Raw genomic sequence first — 19388 nt, 5'->3', positions numbered from 1 at the left:
CTCCCGCACATTTTATTGAATGGGCCTGTATGAAAGTTTCAAGAATATTTGGGTTTTTGGAAACAGGCTAGAGGCTGACTTTTTATATCTGTTTTTATTTGACACATTTGTATGAAGTCTAGTTTAATTTTTTTTTTTTTTTGGTTTGGTACTTGAATAAGAATATTTGCTGTTTTATTTTCCTTTATCCTCACTTATATTTGTATTTTATATTATGTTACCACCTTGTTCTAGCCTATATTCTGTAATATATTTGTACTCCACCCAGAGCTATCTAGATAGACCGATAATACATTGAAGGCAGGAATAAATAAATAAATAAATAAGCAGTTAATGCGCTGCCATTGAGTGTAATGTGACAATCTGTAAAGAGCAGAGTAGTGACTTTCACTGCTGGCCATACATTGCAGCATCTGGAAAGCTCAATGGCATCCTCTTTAATCCAATCAATGTAAACCAGGAATTTCAATAAGTTTGGAAAATATTTTGAGCAGTTTTTTGACCGTGCAAGCCAAATGTTTCCCTGATACAGGATCTTGAAACATGAATTCATGTCAGGATTTTTATGGGAGGTGCATATATATATTGCATATATTAAAAAAAAAAACAATTACCACTGATGGACCAATGATTACAACTGCTATGATCCATTCATACTAAATAAGCAAGTTGTTTCATCTGTACTTAGGATTAGAGATGTGATTCGGACAAACCTTTTGGTTCAGCCTTTGTTATCGACCTGCCGCAGGAAATTTTGTTTGCCATGGTTCGGGCCGATTTTATTTCGTCTGCCCCCCGAAACGAAGCCCGAAACCTGTCCCAAATTACAACAGGGTTTGTAAACCCCCCCCAAAAAAACCCAAACTGACCCCAATCCTTCAAATTTAATTGCAGCTCCCCACCCTCCAGATCCCCCAAGACTTGCCCGCAACCCCCCAAGATTTACCAAAAGTCCCTTGTTGTCCAGTGGGGGCCTTGGGAGTGATCTCCCGCTCTCGGGCTGTTGGCTGCCAGGAACAAAATGGTGCCAATGGCCTTTTGCCCTTACTGTGTGACAGGGGTCGACCAATGACACTGATAGCCCCTGTCACACGGTAAGGGCAAAGGATTATCGGCACCATTTTGATTAGTGGCAGCCGACGGCCCGAGATGGGGAGATCGTTCCCGGGACCCTACTGGACCTCCAGGGACTTTTGTAAGTCTTGGGGGAAGGTATTAGGCAAGTCTTGGGGGGGGGGGGGGGGGTTGCAATTAATTAAATTTGAAGGGTTGGGGTGGGTTTGGTTTTTTTTTTTTAATGTCTGCACACTCACCCCCCCTGAAATTCGATAAGAAAACCACTTGAAATTTCGTTTCGTCAACTCCCCCCCAGAAATGCAACAAAATAGGAAATATCGTCTCTATTTCCAATTTAGTTGCAAACGAATGCAAATCACTACTTAAGATGCACATCAGTTCTCATTTCTTCTTGCACCCCCAGGAGAAGAGAGATGAACCCAAAGGAAGCAAAAAATATGACCATGGTGACAGAATTCATTATTCTGGGACTTTCTGATAATCCCCAGCTACAGGTTCCGCTCTTCCTGGTCTTCCTGCTCATCTACCTGATCACCCTGCTGGGGAACCTTGTGATTATCACAGTGACCTGTGCTGACCCCCGCCTGCACACCCCCATGTACTTCTTCCTCAGGAACCTGTCACTCACTGACATTTACTTCACCTCCACCATCACCCCCAAACTGCTTGTGATCTTCATCTCTGGGGATAAGACCATTTCCTATGTTGGGTTCATGATGCAGCTCTATTTCTTCATAGGCTTTGGTTGCATTGAGGCTCTCCTTCTTACTGCTATGGCTTATGACCGCTATGCTGCAGTCTGCGATCCCTTGCACTATTTCCTCTTTATGAATCAGAGAGTTTGTGTCCTGCTGGTTGCTGCTTCCTGGATCATCGGCTTTCTACCGGCTGAGACAATTACAGTTTCTGTCACCCGCCTTTCATTCTGTGCCTCTAATGTGGTTGATCATTTCTTCTGTGACCTCTTGCCATTGTTAAAGCTTTCCTGCTCTGACACGGCCACCATACAAAGCTTAGTGTTTGTTGCAACTGCATTGATGGCAGTGCCTGCCTTCCTTGTGATTCTTACATCTTACAGTTACATCATCTCAGCCATCCTGAGGATCCGCTCTGCAGAGGGGAAGCATAAAGCATTCTCCACCTGCTCCTCTCACCTCACTGTTGTCTCCGTGTATTATTTGTCAGTATTTTGCATGTATCTGAGATCTCCCTCATCATACTCCCAGGAGCAGGGTAAAATCTTGTCCGTGCTGTACACGACTGTCACCCCCATGCTAAACCCCATCATTTACAGTCTGAGGAATAAGGAGGTAAAAAACGCAGTGAGGAAAGTCATAGGAATATAGCTTGAGAGAGCACGTGATAAATCACAGAAGGTCATCATATGTAGGAGATAGGGTCAGATTTAGGGTTTTACCACCTCTAGGGACTTTCGGTGCTTTCATCCCCCACCTCCTGTAAGGGACTGCTAGGTGATCTCAATTTTTAGTAGGATATGAGGTGATTCTTCCTTTGAAAAAGAGGACATTGGTCCATGGTTTGATCCTTGGACTGGATTTTTCACTCTCCAGCTCAGTCGGGGCTGTGGATATGGCAGAAGCAGGGGTGGGGGTGGTGGGGTGGGGTGGGGGAGACAGTTGACATCATTGCTCAAGGGTGGCACCCAGTGGTAGGATTCAGGGCTCATGATTTAAGGGTAGTGAATGGCGCCCTGAGGCTTGGCTCACTGCAATAATCAGACCATGTATGGTGAAGATGAAGAGAGGTATTATGAACGAGGGTAAAAGTCCTTGCATAGTAGGGATGTGAATCATTTTTTGACGATTTAAAATATCGTCCGATATTTTTTAAATCGTCAAAAATCGTTAAAGAGTGTGATACAATAGAAATTCCCCAGATTTATCGTGAAAAAATGTTAATCGGGTTTGTGTCCACTAACGGGAGTTATTTGGGGGGAGGGCGGGAAAACCGACACACCAAAACAACCCCTAAACTCACCCCAACCCTTTAAAACTAATCCCTTACCTTCCCCCACCCTCCTGACCCCCCCAAAACATTTTAAAATCACCTGGTGGTCCAGTGGAAGCCCCGGGACTGATCGCCCGCTCTCGGGCCATCAGCTGCCACTAATAAAAATGTCGCCGATGGCCTGATAAAAAAAAACCTACCCCAACCCTTTAAAACTGACCCCTTAGCCTCCCCCACCCTCCCGACCCCCCCAAAACATTTTAAAATTACCTGGTGGTCCAGTGAGGGCGCCGGGAGCGATCATTTTTAAAGATGGTGCCAGCCATCCAGTGCTCCTACCTTGTGACAAGGGCCGTCCAATGGCACGAATACCCTGTCACATGGCAAGGGCAAAGGGCCATCGGCGCCATTTTTATTAGCGCAGCCGATGGCCTGAGAGCAGGAGATTGCTCCCCGTGCCCCCACTGGACCACCAGGTAATTTTAAAACATTTTTGGGGGGGTCGGGAGGGTGGGGGAGGCTAAGGGGTCAGTTTTAAAGGGTCAGGGTGGGTTTTTTGTTTATTGGATCGGGCGCAGCCGATAAACAAAAAAACAATCGGGCCGGACGATAAAAATTATAAGATTTGAATCGGAACCAGAACCGAACCGATTCCGGTTCCGATTCACATCTCTACTGCATAGTTGCAAATGAAGGCTCATAATGCATTATCCCAGTTCTAATTCTGACTGAGCCAGAAGCACAAAGGAGGCAGAGGAAACTGCCATGTGAAACCCCCAACCTAAAAAGCTCTCCCGTGCTCATTCTGAACAAATGTTAAAGAGCTGACTGAAGAAACATTTCAGAAAGAAATATACACACCCTTCCAATAGGAAAGAGATCATGATCCAGAAAAAAATTCACTGAGAAGCCTGTGGAAGATCACATCTCATTCTCTGGGTCCAGTACACTACATCCCCCTTCGTATTCTCAGGCCTGTACACACTTGATTATAGCATCAGTAATGCAAATTTTACAGCACTGTGACATCACCACTGTGACACACAGCATCATGTGACATCATTGCTGAGGGATACGGACAATTGTGATTGAAATTCTGCTTAGCATGACATCACTGCTATAAGACACAGCCCTATATGATATCATCACTGTGTGATACAACCCATGCATGACATCAGAGGAGTGAGATACAGCCCAGCATGACATTACAACTGTAAGATTCAGACCAACATGGCTACTGCTGTGATACACAGCTCCGAGTGTCATTACTCCTATGAGTTACAATCAAAGTTCTCTATAAGATGGATGGGAGAGCACTAATATCTTTCATATTACCAGGTGTCCTTCAATCATTCTGTCCTTTAAGAACATAAGATATGCCAAACTGGCTCAGACCAAGGGTCCATTAAGCCCAATATCCTGTCTCAGGCAGTGGCCAATCCAAGTCGCAAGTACATGGTAAGTACCCAAACATTAAATAGATCCCATGCTTTGAAATTCACTGTACCACAGCTCCCTGAGACTATGGGACCTTACATGGTTTCAAGCATAGAACGTGTGGAATTTCAGTAAGAAAATACCCTTTTCTGGGTTCTTAAAGGCCTCTCTAGTTATCGGATGGCTATATGTAGGAGCACAGTGGATTTATAAGAAAAATGTCTTCCTTAGGTCGTGCAGAGCTCAGCGAGCATGTTATGTTCGGATTTGCTGTTATCTCAAGTAGTGAATGGACTCTTAGAGTTTGTTTTGAACATCTTGCAGTCAAAATATGGAGCGGGCTATGTCTTGACTTAAAGGATGGATTGTGCAGAGTTACATTAAGGGGTAGATTTTCAGAGCCCTGCTCGCCTAAATCCGCCCAAAACCGGGCGGATTTAGGCGAGCAGGGCCCTGCGCGCCGGTAAGCCTATTTTACATAGGCCTACCGGCGCGCGCAGACCCCGGGACTCGCGTACGTCCCGGGGTTTTCGGAGGGGGGCGTGTCGGGGGCGTGTCGGGGGGCGGGCCCGGTCGTCGCGGCGTTTCGGGGGCGTGTCGGCAGCGTTTTGGGGGCGGGTATGGGGCGTGGCTACGGCCCGGGGGCGTGGCCGCGCCCTCCGTACCCGCCCCCAGGTCGCAGCCCGGCGCGCAGCAGGCCCGCTGGCGCGCGGGGATTTACGTCTCCCTCCGGGAGGCGTAAATCCCCCGACAAAGGTAAGGGGGGGGGGGTGTAGACAGGGCCGGGTGGGTGGGTTAGGTAGGGGAAGGGAGGGTAAGGTGAGGGGAGGGCAAAGGAAAGTTCCCTCCGAGGCCGCTCCGATTTCGGAGCGGCCTTGGAGGGAACGGGGGGAGGCAGCGCGGCTCGGCGCGCGCAGGCTATACAAAATCGATAGCCTTGCGCGCGCCGATCCAGGATTTTAGTGGATACGCGCGGCTCCGCGCGTATCTACTAAAATCCAGCGTACTTTTGCTTGAGTCTGATGCGCAAGCAAAAGTAGGCTGATCGCGCTTCTTTTAAAATCTACCCCTAAGACTTTAGCAACCTAACATGATAATATTGATGACACCTAATATATATGAAAAATGGGAGCATTTTAGTATTCAGACTTGGTTAAATGATAAGTAGCAGGCCCTAACTAGGTCTGTGATTGGACAAATTATGTATAAATAAGAATAATGATGTGATGTAAGAATGCTTGTCATCAGGGTATAAAGCATTGATTGGTTGCATGAACTGGTAATGAAAGATATTAGAGATGAGCCTTGAAGGCTGGGGGGGAAGTGGATGAATATTTTATCTGAAATAAATAAAACTAGAGATGAAGTGTTGCAGATCATTTCTTTCTCCTCTGTGAGACAGAAACTAAAGTTGCTCGATTGAGATGTATAACAACCAGGCCCTGCCAAGGCTGTGATTAGGCTGGGAGGTTATTTTTGTTTGGATCGTAAATCATTTTTATTACGACAAAAGGCTGCTGTGACTCTGGTGGGGAGAAAGATGTGGGTAGTCCCCCATGTACCTTACAGGAACATTGTCTACAACTACATGTGACATCACTCCTGTCAGATACCATCCATTGTGATGTCACCCCTGAGAGTGATAACTCTGACATTAATCCTGTGACTTGAAATCCTTTGTCACATAATTAAGAGTCTTTAACCTTCAGAAAGTGTGGGATCCAAAACCTATCTTGGGTTCTATTTGGAGATGAAGCCCCAGACATGAGGAGAGCTGATGTCTTATATCTCTAATGCTATATATATATATATATATATATATATATATATATCTAATGCAATAATTCAGTACTTAGATAAAATTCTCTGTAAATGTATTTATTTATTTATTTATTTATTTATTTATAGGTTCTTCTATACCGCGGTACGTATAGCAATACATCACCTCGGTTTACAGTGAAACATTAATTTAGCAACAGGCTTTACATGTAACAGTATAAAATAAACAGTAAAACAATTAATAGCAACAGGCTTTACAGAAAAACATGGGTTTCAAATAATATGCATAAATATCAAACAATAGAATATTAATAACCATGTATTTGCAGGAGCAAATAATCTATCTGAGGCAAACCAACGTCTCATTATATATAATAGCCTGAATTGATAAACCATGTGGGGGGTGTGGAGTTGCAGATAGTAAATATTATTGTTGAGAATAAGAACTTGGAGAAGGTAAGGAATCATATGGTATTGCTGAAGGTTAGACGAGACTCATAGTGTGAAAGCTGGTTCAAACAACCATGTTTTAAGGTTTTGTTTGAAAGTTTTGTGACAGGATTCAAGCCGCAGGTCCAACGGCATGTTATTCCAGATTTTTATTCCAGCTATGGAGAATGATCGGTCTCTGGTGGACACATGTTTGATGTGTTTTAGTGGATGGACAGTTAATTTCGCTTGGTGAATGTTTCTAATTGGTCTGTTGGAGGTGTGAACAGTGAACTGATCAGAGAACCATTGCATCTCTTGGTTGTGAATTGATTTGTGGATGAGTGAGAGAACTTTAAAAGTAATTCTAAATGATACGGGTAGCCAATGTAGGAACATGAGTGCTGGAGTAATATGTTCATGCCGTCGAGTATTAGTAATTAACCGAGCAGCGGCATTCTGCAACATTTGAAGGGGTTGAATTGTGCTTTTAGGGAGACCCAGTAGTAGTGCGTTACAATAGTCAATCCTTGGTAGAATTGTGGCTTGTAACACAGTCCGGAAATCCCGAGGATGTAATAACGGTTTAATTCTTTTCAATGTGTGTAATTTGAAGAAGCCATTCTTGATTGTGGTTGAGATGAAATTATTTAAAGTAAGGTGATTATCAATCATGACCCCAAGGCTGCGGACTTGCTTCAGCTTGGTGTGGTCTGTTGTTGAGGAAGGATCAGGTTGCAAGTTTGTTGAGGTATTCTTGTGTGGCGTTATGATGAGTAGTTCGGTCTTGTTGGTGTTGATTGCAAGAAAGTTTTCCATAAGTAGATTTTTTATTTCAGTGAGTGCTGATTCCCAGGTTTTCATGGCCTTAGCAAGTGAATCCTTGATTGGTATAATGATCTGTACATCATCCGCGTATATGAAATGATGGAGATCCAATTTCTTCAGTAGTTTACAGAGTGGAGATAGATAAACATTGAAAAGCGTTGAGGAAAGGGCGGATCCTTGAGGGACACCTTGTGACAGATTTCTCGGTTTTGACGAATGGTGTCCCACTTTGACGCTGTAAGTTCTATCTTTCAGGAATGATTGTATCCAGGATAGGGAAGTGCATGTGATTCCAATTTGTGAAAGAAGAGAGAGGAGTGTGTTGTGGTTCACCGTGTCAAATGCTGCGGAGATATCAAGTAGGGCCAGTATATAAGAGTTACCAGTATCCAGGGATTTTAGAATGGAGTCAGAAAGGGACACTAGTAGTGTTTCAGTGCTATGGTTCTTCCTAAATCCAAATTGCGAAGGGAAGAGTAAATGATTTTCCTCTAGATAGTCAGTTAGTTGTTTGTTTATAACCTTTTCAAGTATTTTTGATAATAGTGGGAGGTTCGATACTGGTCGATAATTTGCGGGTTCAGAAGGATCCAGGTCTGCTTTTTTAAGGGTAGGCTTAATAATGGCATGTTTGAGTTGTGTGGGAAAGACTCCCTCTGTTATAGATGTGTTAATGATGTTGGCGATCGCCGGGGCTATTCTAGTAGGGATAGCCAGGAGCATTTTAGTTGGCATAATATCCACAGGGTGTAATGCAGGTTTAATTCTTTTTAGAATTGCTTCAATCTCCGATACAGTAGATAATTCAAAATTTGTGAGTGTGGGTGAATCATTTTGGGAGATTGTTAGTGCTGGAGTTGTTGGCTGATATGGAGATGAAAAGCGAGCCATGATATTTGATATCTTGTCCTGGAAATAGGTGGCTAATTTCTCACATTTATTTTTGGTCTCAATTTCGGGGTCGATGTTCGTTATGGGGGAGATTAGATTAGATACGTATTGAAAAAGGGCACGTGGATTAAACTGGTATTGATGAATTTTAGTTCAGTAATAGTTTTTTTTTGCTTCATCGGTTGATTTACGGTACTTGTTGAGTAGGGATTTGAATTTTTGTTGCTGAGTCGAGTCGTGGTTTTTGATCCATCTTTTTTCCATTTTACGAAGCTCATGTTTCATCTTTCTGAGGTCAGTTGTGTACCAAGGTTTCTTGTTTTTCTTCTCAGAGTTGATCTCTTTAGTTATAAGCAGACAAAGACGATTGGCGATGTCACTGGTGATTTGATGCCAGGTCATACATGCTGAGTCGGTGTTTGAGAGATCTAATTTGTTGCTCTCATCCGTTATAGCTTCAATAATGTCTTCCATTTGGCATTTCTTTCCTGAATTCAATGGTTTTGTTTTTAGGGTATGTTTGGGGTATATTATTGCTCACGGTACATCTAGTGTCAACTCTGAAGTGGTCCGACCATGGTATGGGAGTGCATTGAGGAGGATCTGATCTTATAAGGGTGTTCGTGAAAATTACATCTAGAGTATGGCCTGCTTTATGAGTTGGGCCTGTAACCTCTTGTTTAAATCCCATTGCATTCAAAGAGGATAGTGTTGCTTCACATGCTGAGGTAAGGGGGGTGCGGTCGAAGTGTAGGTTGAGGTCACCTAGTATAATGGTGGGTATATTAATGTTGATATATTTCGTAATGTATTCAGTAAGAGAGGATGGGTTTTTTTCTAATATGCCCGGGGGAGCATAAATTAAACAGATCTGGAGGCTCTTTGATTTAAAAAGGCCAATTTCCATTTTGTGGGGTGGATGGCATGGTTGTAGTGTGAGTTTAAAAGACTTCTTTGCTGCTAATAGAAGTCCCCCTCCTTTCTTTTTGGATCTTGGTATAGAGAATAAGTCATATGACTCTGTAGGTAGTTGGTTAATTATTGAGACGTCTGTGCTTTTAAACCATGTCTCTGTAATGGCACAAATGTCAGGAGACTCATCTGTCATGATATCTCCTAGTAGGATGGCTTTTTTTAGAAGAGATTGTGTGTTCAAAAGGAGTATGGAGAATGTCATTAGACCCATTATTTGTGTCAATGGAGAAGTCATGATGGGAATGAGAGATCTGTAGCATGAATTGACTGTCTTCGATCTCGTAATAGTGGAGGTGAAGTTCGAGTATTTTAGTACTGGAATGTGGGACACAATCATGCTGATGTTTAAATACGTAATTGTACTAGCTGATTATGCGCTGGGTGGTTGTTTGCTGGTTGAGCGCTGGGTGGTTGTTTGCTGGTTGAGCGCTGGGTGGTTATTTGCTGGTTGAGCGCTGGGTGGTTGTTTGCTGGTTGAGCGCTGGGTGGTTGTTTGCTGGTTGAGCGCTGGGTGGTTGTTTGCTGGTTGAGTGCTGGGTAGTTGTTTGCTGGTTGAGCGCTGGGTGATTGTTTGCTGGTTGAGCGCTGGGTGGTTGTTTGCTGGTTGAGCGCTGGAAGGTTGTTTGCTGTTTGAGCGCTGGATGGTTGTTTGCTGGTTGAGCGCTGGGTGGTTGTTGCTGGTTGCTGGTTGAGAGTTGTCAGTGAGTGTCACAGGTGCAGCTGTTTGCCTCTGTATGTGTATGTGTCGTCCTGGATTGATGTTTGAGAGTGAGAGAGTTCGAGCGTTAGATAGCTGGCCTGGAGTATGTAGATGGCCCTGGTTCTGGTACGCTCGGAAGTCTTGGTGGATTTAGCATGAGTTCAGCCGGTTTCCGTTGTAGTGGTCGAGGGCTCCGGGGCTCTCAGGGGCTGCACGAAGGGGCGCACAAAGGGGCGGGCCCCTTTGTCGCGCTCCTTCGTGCGCGCGACGCCCGGCGCGCGACGCCGGGAGGGGAGAGAGTTTTAAATGTTCTCGGCGACGCCCGATGATGTCACCGCTGCGCCGTCTGTTGTCGTGGGCTGCAGGGAGGCGAGGTAAGTGTGGCCGGTGTAGCGGAGGGCCGGAGGGAGAAGCCTCGCGGTCGGCCTGGAGCCCGCTGGGGGGAGGGGTGCGATCGAAAGGCCTTACCCCGACGGGCTTGCAGCGCCGACCGCGCAGGCCCGATCCAGCCGGTCCCCCGAGAAGAAAGAGAAAGCTGCCGGGAGCCGAGAGAGTTTTAAATGCTCTTGGCGACGCCCGATGACGTCACCGCTGCGCCGTCTGTTGTCGTGGGCTGCAGGGAGGCGAGGTAAGTGTGGCCGGTGTAGCGGAGGGCCGGAGGGAGAAGCCTCGCGGTCGGCCTGGAGCCCAAGCACCACTGCTCCAGCGTTTGGAGGGAAAATATGGATGGGTCTGGTGAAGTGGTTAGTCTGGAGGAAGGGCTGATCCTGGGATGTCAGCAGATCACTGTGTTTTGGGTCGGGAAGGAAGGTTTTGTCACTTTGATGTGGACTTGGGTACAGATGCTCAGTGCTTTACATTTCTATCTCAAATAACAAATATAAAGTCTTAGCTAATTGGAAGAAGATCCTCACCAGACATTTGGTCATTTTTTTGTCTAACCAGTTTGCAAGTCTGTAACTCTAATTCTTTTGGGTATTTGGTGCTCTCTTTCTGTCGTGAATAATTTATATTTAGTCTGTAATAAAGTTCCTTTTTTTCAAAATAATTTTTTATTAGCAGGAAGGGCAGAGAAACCAACATTGACATCAGAAAGACTTGTAACACAATGTGCAAGCACAAAAGTACAACAGTACAACAAGGCAAACAGTGCCGGCCCATCAAAACGCAATTCACTGCCCATTCCATTTTGCTTTTCACCCCCCCCCCCTTAGTTCCCCTGTCTTTTACCCCAACCCCATACACCAAACACCCCACAGTCATCCAACAGTCATACCTAACTTCCCCCCCTCCCTTTTCCCTTCACTTTAAAGGACCAATTTAGAGTATAACCATTGTGACACAGTTCCTCCTGCAACGGTTTAGGCAGAGTAGCAAACCAAATATCCCAACAAGCACAGTATAGAGGGTCGGGCCGTCTCTTGCCCGTCAGAAAGTCCAGTCGTTCCATGTTCGCTAGGGAGGCCATTCTCCCAAACCAGGCGGCTATCGTAGGCGCAAGCTGTGGCTCTATCCAGCCAGCCAAGATAGTGCGACAGGCCATCAAAACGGCCACCCGCTCAAATCGGGCCTTAGCACAGCCGCCCGGTAAATGTCGAGGGGACATACAGGAAAGTAACATCCGGGCAGTAAGCCTCAGAGGCACATTTATACATTTCCCCACCACGTCCAACACTTCGCTCCAAAAGGTGTGGAGTAACGGGCAAGTAATCAGTCTATGCACCAAGGTACCATCAGCAGTCCCACATTTGGTACAAGTAGGAGAAGTAGCCATCTTCATCTTGAACCTCCGAACATCATCATAATAAAGAGAGTGAAGAAGCTTAAACTGGAGCTCCCGCAGACTAATATCAGGTAGCAGTCGGTACTGGTCTCGGCACCAGCTAGACATTTGTCGCTCAGTGATAGGGAAGTCCAAAACTGCAGACCACCGAGCAGCCATGCGTTGAACAGGAGCAGCATCCCCAAGTTTCTGTCCCAGTCTCTTCCAACCGGTAATGGTGTTCCGGAGATACGCAGTATCAAAAATGGTATTAGCGAACCGCATTTCAGCATCACGCTCCATTGGGGTCCAAGCAAAAGCAGTCAAATAGTGGCGGGCCTGGAGAAAGGCAAAAAATTGCTTGGCAGGCAATTGGAAAGTTCGTGCCAGCGTGGCAAAGTCCAACATAGTACCTGAAACAGGATCATACCTATGAAAGCAAACATCACCCCACGCTCTGCCCATTGACGAAATACTGGACTACAATCCCGTCCAGGGAGAAATTCCACATTATGCAAAAAGGGAAGCAGTAAAGATCGCCCCCCCGATAATTTATGTTTTCTCCGCATCCATCGCCACGCCTTAAGACAGGGGGTTAGAAGAGTCGTAGGGTAAAGTGCCGCCCGGCGCTGATCCACCCGCATTTGAATGAGGTTCAACGGAGACCCAGGGGTAGACATACGGCCCAACATCCCTGCCTCACAGTAACGGTAGGACCCCGTCAACCACTCCCCCACGAACCTCATTTGACAGGCCACATTATAGAGGCGGAAGTCGGGCAAATTCAGCCCTCCACACTCCCGCGGATATTCCAGAACCTCGTATGCTAAACGTGCGCGCTTCCCATGCCATAAGAACTGTTGGATGGTAGAACGCAGGCGCCGCACCTCAGCCACTGTCAGCCAGCAAGGGAGCATGTGTAAAAAGTACAGAAGCTTTGGCATGAGCACCATTTTTATTAGAGCGCTCCTACCAAAAGTGAGAGGGGCAGCATTTTCCACAGCCCCAACTGGGCCTGGAATCGGGCAATGCAGGGGCCGATGTTTAAGGAGTGCAGCTGCCGTAAGTCTCGCGGTATTACAACTCCCAGATATTTAAGCTTGCCGGCCGCCCACCGAAATGGAAACACTCCGCCCCATGTACCAGGAAGATTCTCGTGTAAAGACAGGGCTTCCGATTTATCATAATTAATTTTAAGACCCGCCACCAATTGAAACCGATCAAATAAATGAATAATGGCTGGTACGCTGGTACGTGGCTTCCCCACAAATAGTAAGAGGTCATCGACAAACAGAGCCAGCTTCAGGGGGTGCCCGTCCAAACTAAGACCACTAATATCTTTTTGCACGCCGGATACAAATGGCCAAGGGCTCCAGGGCCATAACAAAAAGCACAGGAGATAGGGGGCATCCCTGACGCACCCCCTGGAGATTGGAAAAGCCTCCGTAGGGCAGGCCATTAATCAAGATAGTGGCACTAGGGTGCTGGTATAATACCTGTAGCCATGGTAGGTATGCCCCCGAGAAGCCATATTTTTGCAACACCCAGAATAGATAGTCCCAAGAAAGGGAATCAAACGCTTTTTTCCGCGTCGAGACTCAGGACCAAGGCTTCAGCCGCATCCGGATAACTTAACGCGGCTATTAAACGCCGCACATTACGGACCCCCCTGCCGACCCTGGATAAAACCAGTTTGGTCCTCATGAATGATACTCGGCAGGACGGTAGAAAACCCGTGCAGCCAAAACAGAAGCCAATATTTTAACGTCCACATTGAGCAACGAAATCGGGCGGTAAGAGCCCACCTCCGCCGGATCTTTCCCTGGCTTAGGGATAACTACAATAACAGATTGATTGGAGGCTGGCGTGATGTGACCCGTGTGCAGTAAGTCAGTGTAATAAGCTTGCGCAGGTTCAAGCACCCCAAAACTGAGAATTTTATAGTATTCGGACCCCAGCCCATCCAGGCCCGCCGCCTTACCTAATTTAAGCTGTTTGATAACCGCATAGATTTCTTGGATAGTGATCGGGTTATTCAACATGGCTGACTGGTCCAGCGTTAACTGCGGCCAGGGTAAGCCTGCAAACATCTGATCAGCAAGGGCCCTATCCATTGGCTTCGAAGCATAAAGGGTCGTGTAATATTCCAGGAATCGATGCGCTATTTCCTGAGGAGTTGTGCGGTGCACCCCAGTACCATCCTTAATACCCACAATCGAGGCACGCTGACCCCGAGGCCTAACCAAATGGGACATTAGCCGACTGGCACGGTTACCGTATTTATACAGCTGATAACGATAATATCTAAGGGATTTAGAAGCCCGCTGGTGCAGTAAATCAGTCAGAGCTATCCGCGCCCTATCCATTTGGGCTTTAGTATTCTCAGACATAGCCCCCATATGAGCATTTTGAGCCGCTTTAAGAACTCCCGTAAGCCTCAGTATTTCTTCGTTACAGCGCCTATTTTTCTTGGCCACATACGCGATTATAGCCCCTCGCATGACCACTTTCCCCGCCTCCCACACAGTGGACGGGGTAACCTCCGGGGTCTTATTATGGGCGACATAATCCTTCCAGCAGGCCTGCAGGTACCCATGAAATTCCTTGTCTAAGTAGAGATCGGGCCGCATGCGCCAAGAGTGAGGGGGTCGAACCGTTACCCCCCAGTGAAGGACCATAGTCACGGGGGCATGATCTGATAGCGAGATAGTCCCTATCTTGGCTTCCTGTACTTTAGCAAAACACGGGTCCGAGACAAGCAAATAATCCAGCCTAGAATATACCTTATGCGGATGAGAGAAGTGAGTGAAATCGCGCTCATGCGGGTGCAGCACGCGCCAAATGTCCAGCAAGTGAAGCTCTTGACACAATAAGTTTACCCCCTCCTGCCCCTCCCCTCGGGAAGCAAGCTTGGGGGGTGCATGGTCAAGCTGTCGGTTGGCCACAATATTAAAATCACCACCCACCACAAGACTGTAATCCGAAAACTCAGCCAGGAGATTGATTAGGGATACAAAAAACCCCCGGGAGTACACATTAGGGGCATACACAGCACAAAAGACAATACGATGTTGAAATAAAGTACCCGCCGCCAGAACATATCGGCCTTCCGCATCCTGGCAGATACGCTCTAGCTGAAACGGTAAATTTTTGTGAATAAGAATAGCAACTCCCCGTTGGCGCCTATTATAGGACGAATAATATGCCTGCCCTACCCAATCCCTTTTTAGTTTAGCATGTTCCGCATCCTCCAAATGCGTCTCTTGTAAGAGCGCCACTTGCGTTTTCATACGTTTAAATGATGCATATAATTTGGTCCGCTTAATGGGGGAGTGGATACCATCCACATTCATAGTAACTACTTTAACAGGCGCCATCACAGATTAGCAGTAATACAAACTATAAGAGAGGGAGGATGGGCTAGCCGAAGCCTCCCAAGCCCCCGCTAAAGGAGTGGTAATCCCTCCCGGCCTCCCAGCCTAGGCCTTGAGGGGAAGTTGCAATCCATACTCGTACCACCAATAGAAGTCGTGAAGACCAATAACCCCCATACCCCTTCCCCACCCCCCCCAGTCCCTGAACACCACATACTCACATACATACAACACATCCACACGAGCAACAGAAACTTCCCTTGTCGTTCCAGAGGGCTCAAACTACTGAGCACCATAGGAACCTCCCTATTCACCCCTACTCCTATCTCCTGCCCCGCTCCCCACTTTCCAGCGCCCCGAACCAGCACAAGTTAACCCCAAAAAGAAAGTCAAGGACCCCTGCCGCCGCACAGCAGATGCAGATGCAGGTGTGGAGTCCGGCTGGTGGGAGCCAGAAGATCCTCTGAGTGGTTCCAAAAAGCTTAGTCGCTGAGGCACGTAAACAGCCGGTCTAGGATCCACAAAAGAAAAGAACTCAGTGGTGTTAGAGCCTTCCCCAGCAATAGTCCCAGAGCCTCTCGGGACAGAAGGCAGGGATCCGCAGCGCGGCAGTCCTATAAACAGAGCCGCATAGCCTTCAACATTGCAAGTCACATAATAGAGTTCCAAAAGAGAGGAAAAAAGGGGAAACAAAGCAAAACAAACTATGGTCAGAGGAGAAAACTTGGAAAAGACCATCTCAGCTGGAGAAAAAAAAAAAAAAAAAAAAGTCCAAGAGCCAGGCCCCTCACTGCCCAGGCGCAGGAGGGAGGCTTACCACAAAGCCATCGGCCTCCGCCTTAGAATTGAAGAAAAGAGTTTTGTTATCATGCTGGACCCGCAGTTTAGCCGGGTATAACAGGGCGAAGCGAATACCTCGCTGATGTAGAGCCGTGCAGGCCGGTGCCATCTCCTTCCTCTGTGCTGCCGTGGCGGCTGAGAAGTCATTAAATAACAACAATCTGTGGCCATGATAGTCCACCTCCTTCTTTTGGCGGTAAGACCGCAACAAGCGAGTCTTATGATCCCAGTTCAAGATCCTGGCCATTACCGGTCTCGGGCGCCCCAGGCCATCTCGCATAGGCCCCACACGATGTACTCTCTCACACTGGATCCTTTCTCCTTGAAGAAGGAGGCCCACTTGTTGCGGGAGCCACTGCTCAACAATTTCTTTCAGGTCCCCTTCCTTCACTTCCTCCGGGAGACCTATTATTTTTAAATTGTTCCGACGGCCCCTGTCCTCTTGTTCTTCCATCTTAGCGAGGAGCTCTTGCTGTCTGTCCTGCAGACCCTCCAGACGCTGCTCCGTCGTAGCCATCCGGTCTCCCAGGTCTGATATGAGGCCCTCCGCAGTGTCCAGCCGCTTCGCATGGCCCTCCACCGCCGATTTGATGTCTTCCATCGCTGTTTGTAGTTTGAAGAGGCGGCCATCCAGCGCTTCTGTGACGCGCTGTGAGATTTTTTGCAGGGCCTCCTCCGTGACTGAAGCAAGCAGGGGCTCATTGGACTGGGCTGCCGCGGCCATCTTGGCTACACGTGGTCGGTGTGTTCGGCGTTCTAGCTGGCCCCGTGTGTTCGACCTACGCATCACCCGCAAGTTTGCTCGGTCTCAACCGCGTGGCAGCGCTACCAGCCACCAAGCCGGCGATCTGGGCAGCAAATCTGTACTCTAAACAAGGGTAGCGTAGCTGATACCCGCTGTCTCTGGGGCTGATAATCGCTGCAAGATGGGCCGAGTAGCAGGAGAACTCAAGGGCAGGGATTCTTACCGGCAGGAGATAGCACCCCACAGCATCAGTAAGTAGAAAAACAAGTCCGTCGCCAATTTTCAGCACCCTGCGGGAAGCTGCGGGCCAGAGGGAGAGACTCCGTATGCGCTCGATTGTGGGTGCACCCTCCAAGAAAAGCCGCAGGGCAATGAAAGATAATAGGTCCTCCGGGGCCCAGGAGGCGATCCGCAGCACCATGCGGCTACAGCGTTAGCAAAAAAAAAAAAACCCCACATGTCCGCCGCCATTTTGTTAGCGCTGCCACGGAGGAAATTAAGATCCAAGGAGGGCTCGTGCGCGCACACTCTCCGCTGCCCTCCACCTCCGGAGCCAATAGGTACGACAGAGAGGCCACCGAGCAGGGGAGAAACCGGCAGTTTCCCCCAGAATTAGAAGCTTTTTGTCGGTGAGTAGGGGAGCGGGGCTACGGAGCTCTACCCTATTGCTTCCGTCTCTCGTGACGTCATAGCCGGAAGTCATAAAGTTCCTTATTGTTATCCTCGGTGTACACTTCTTGCACACATCCCTTGTACACTATTTACCAAACATTCATCCAAAAGTTGCAATGTTGGAGAGACGTACGATAATAATGGTCACTGCTAAGCAGAGATGTGACCCTTTCTGGAGTTAGCGAAGCAAATTGCCTCTTAAATGTAAATGTCCTTGTGCTGCTGTTTGAAATGCCTTTAGCTATATGACACAATCCTGTCGTTGGAGCACTGGGAGGTGGGAGCAGGCACTACACAGGAAACCTCAGATAGACAAGTCACATTTATACTAACTCTGAGAACACCATCGGCTTTAGATGGAAAATTCTTCTATCTAAATAGTGGTTAAAGATGAACATCCTCAGACTGGGATCATATACAGTGGGAGGAAATAATAACCCCTCAGGGCTTTCTGTTGGGCGCAAACATTGTAGGAGTCGACGTATGCTTTAGCATCAGAGATTTTAAGTGGACTACCAGAAGAACCGTTGGAGCAACGCTAGAGTTCGCGTTCTTCCTGGGTGACCAGCAAATTTAGAGTCATGTGCCCACCGGAGGACTCTTTCAAGGAGTCGATGGGGCACAACGGTCTTCCCAGTCGGGACTGGGTGAGTTGCAGACAAACAAATACAGACTGGGTCAGTAATGTGACTGGGTTCTTAAGGAGTATCTTCTGGTTCAAAGAATGGGTGCCCAAAGATTTTTTTCAGCTGGCTGATAGCGAAGTTCGAAGTTGAACCTAGAAAAAAACAAGGCCCATCGAGCTTGACGGGCGTTAAGATACTGGGCAATGCTCAAGTGTTCCAGATTCTTGTGATCTGTGAATATGGTGAATTTATGTTGAGCACCATCTAGCCATGGGTGCCATTCTTCTAGAGCCAATTTGATGGCAAGTAACTCGCAATCTCCAATGCTGTAGTTTTGTTCCGCTGAAGAGAACTTGTGAAAATAGAATGAGCATGGGATTAGGAAACCGGAAGCAGATCATTGGCTCAAGACTGCCCCAGCCCTGATAGCAGAGGCGTCCACCTCGACCTGGAAGGGGTGGTTTGGATCTGGGTGGTGTAGGCAAGATCTTGCTAGGAAGGCAACTTTGAGGAGGTTAAAAGCTGAAATGGCTTCTGGGGTCCAGTTCCGGGTATCTTGGCCCTTACGGGTCAGTGCAGTGAGAGGAACCGCCAGTGTGGGGTAATGAGGAATGAAATGGCGGTAATAATTCGTGAATCTTAGAAATCGTTGTAAAGCTTTAAGACCCATGGGCTGTGGCCAATATTGGATTCCTTTGAGTTTTTCAGGGTCGAAAGAGAATCCCTGTTTTGAAATTATATACCCAAGATAGGGCAGACTGGTCTTTTCAAACAGACACTTATCCAGTTTCGCGAATAGATGGTTTTCATGGAGACATTGAAGAACTGTGCAGACATCGGTGCGGTGTGTAGCTAGATCTTTGGAGAAGACAAGGATGTCATCAAGGTATGCCACCACCTTAACATATAATAAATCTCTGAAGATTTCATTAATCATTCACTGAAATACTGCAGGAGCATTACAGAGGCCAAAAGACATCACCAGATATTTGTAATGCCCATCTCTGGTGTTAAAAGCTGTTTTCCAGATGTAATCGGGGCAGATTCACACCAAGTTGTAAGCCCCGTGTAAATCCAATTTGGTGACTATAGAGGCTCCGTGTTGTCAGTCAAATAACTCAGAGATTAAAGGCAATGGGTATTTGTCTTTATGGGTGATGGCATTTAGGCCACAGTAATCGAATCGCAGCCTTAAAGATCCGTCTTTCTTCATAACAAAGAAGAATCCTGCACCGTCAGGAGATGTTGAGGGATGAATGAACCCTTTTGCAATGTTTTCTTGGAT

At 47.1% G+C, this 19388-nt stretch overlaps 1 protein-coding gene across 1 annotated transcript; it reads left to right on the top strand.

The window, feature by feature from the left end:
• The first annotated feature begins 1520 nt into the window (after positions 1-1520).
• On the top strand, positions 1521-2423 carry LOC115077671 (olfactory receptor 5B12-like). Its single transcript, XM_029579967.1, has one exon. The coding sequence runs from the start codon at positions 1521-1523 to the stop codon at positions 2421-2423; it is 903 nt and encodes a 300-aa protein (XP_029435827.1).
• The last annotated feature ends 16965 nt before the right edge of the window (positions 2424-19388 follow it).

Source organism: Rhinatrema bivittatum, chromosome 16, assembly GCF_901001135.1.
Source record: "Rhinatrema bivittatum chromosome 16, aRhiBiv1.1, whole genome shotgun sequence".
Lineage (NCBI taxonomy): Eukaryota > Metazoa > Chordata > Amphibia > Gymnophiona > Rhinatrematidae > Rhinatrema > Rhinatrema bivittatum.
This window is presented reverse-complemented; position numbering and strand designations above follow the sequence as displayed.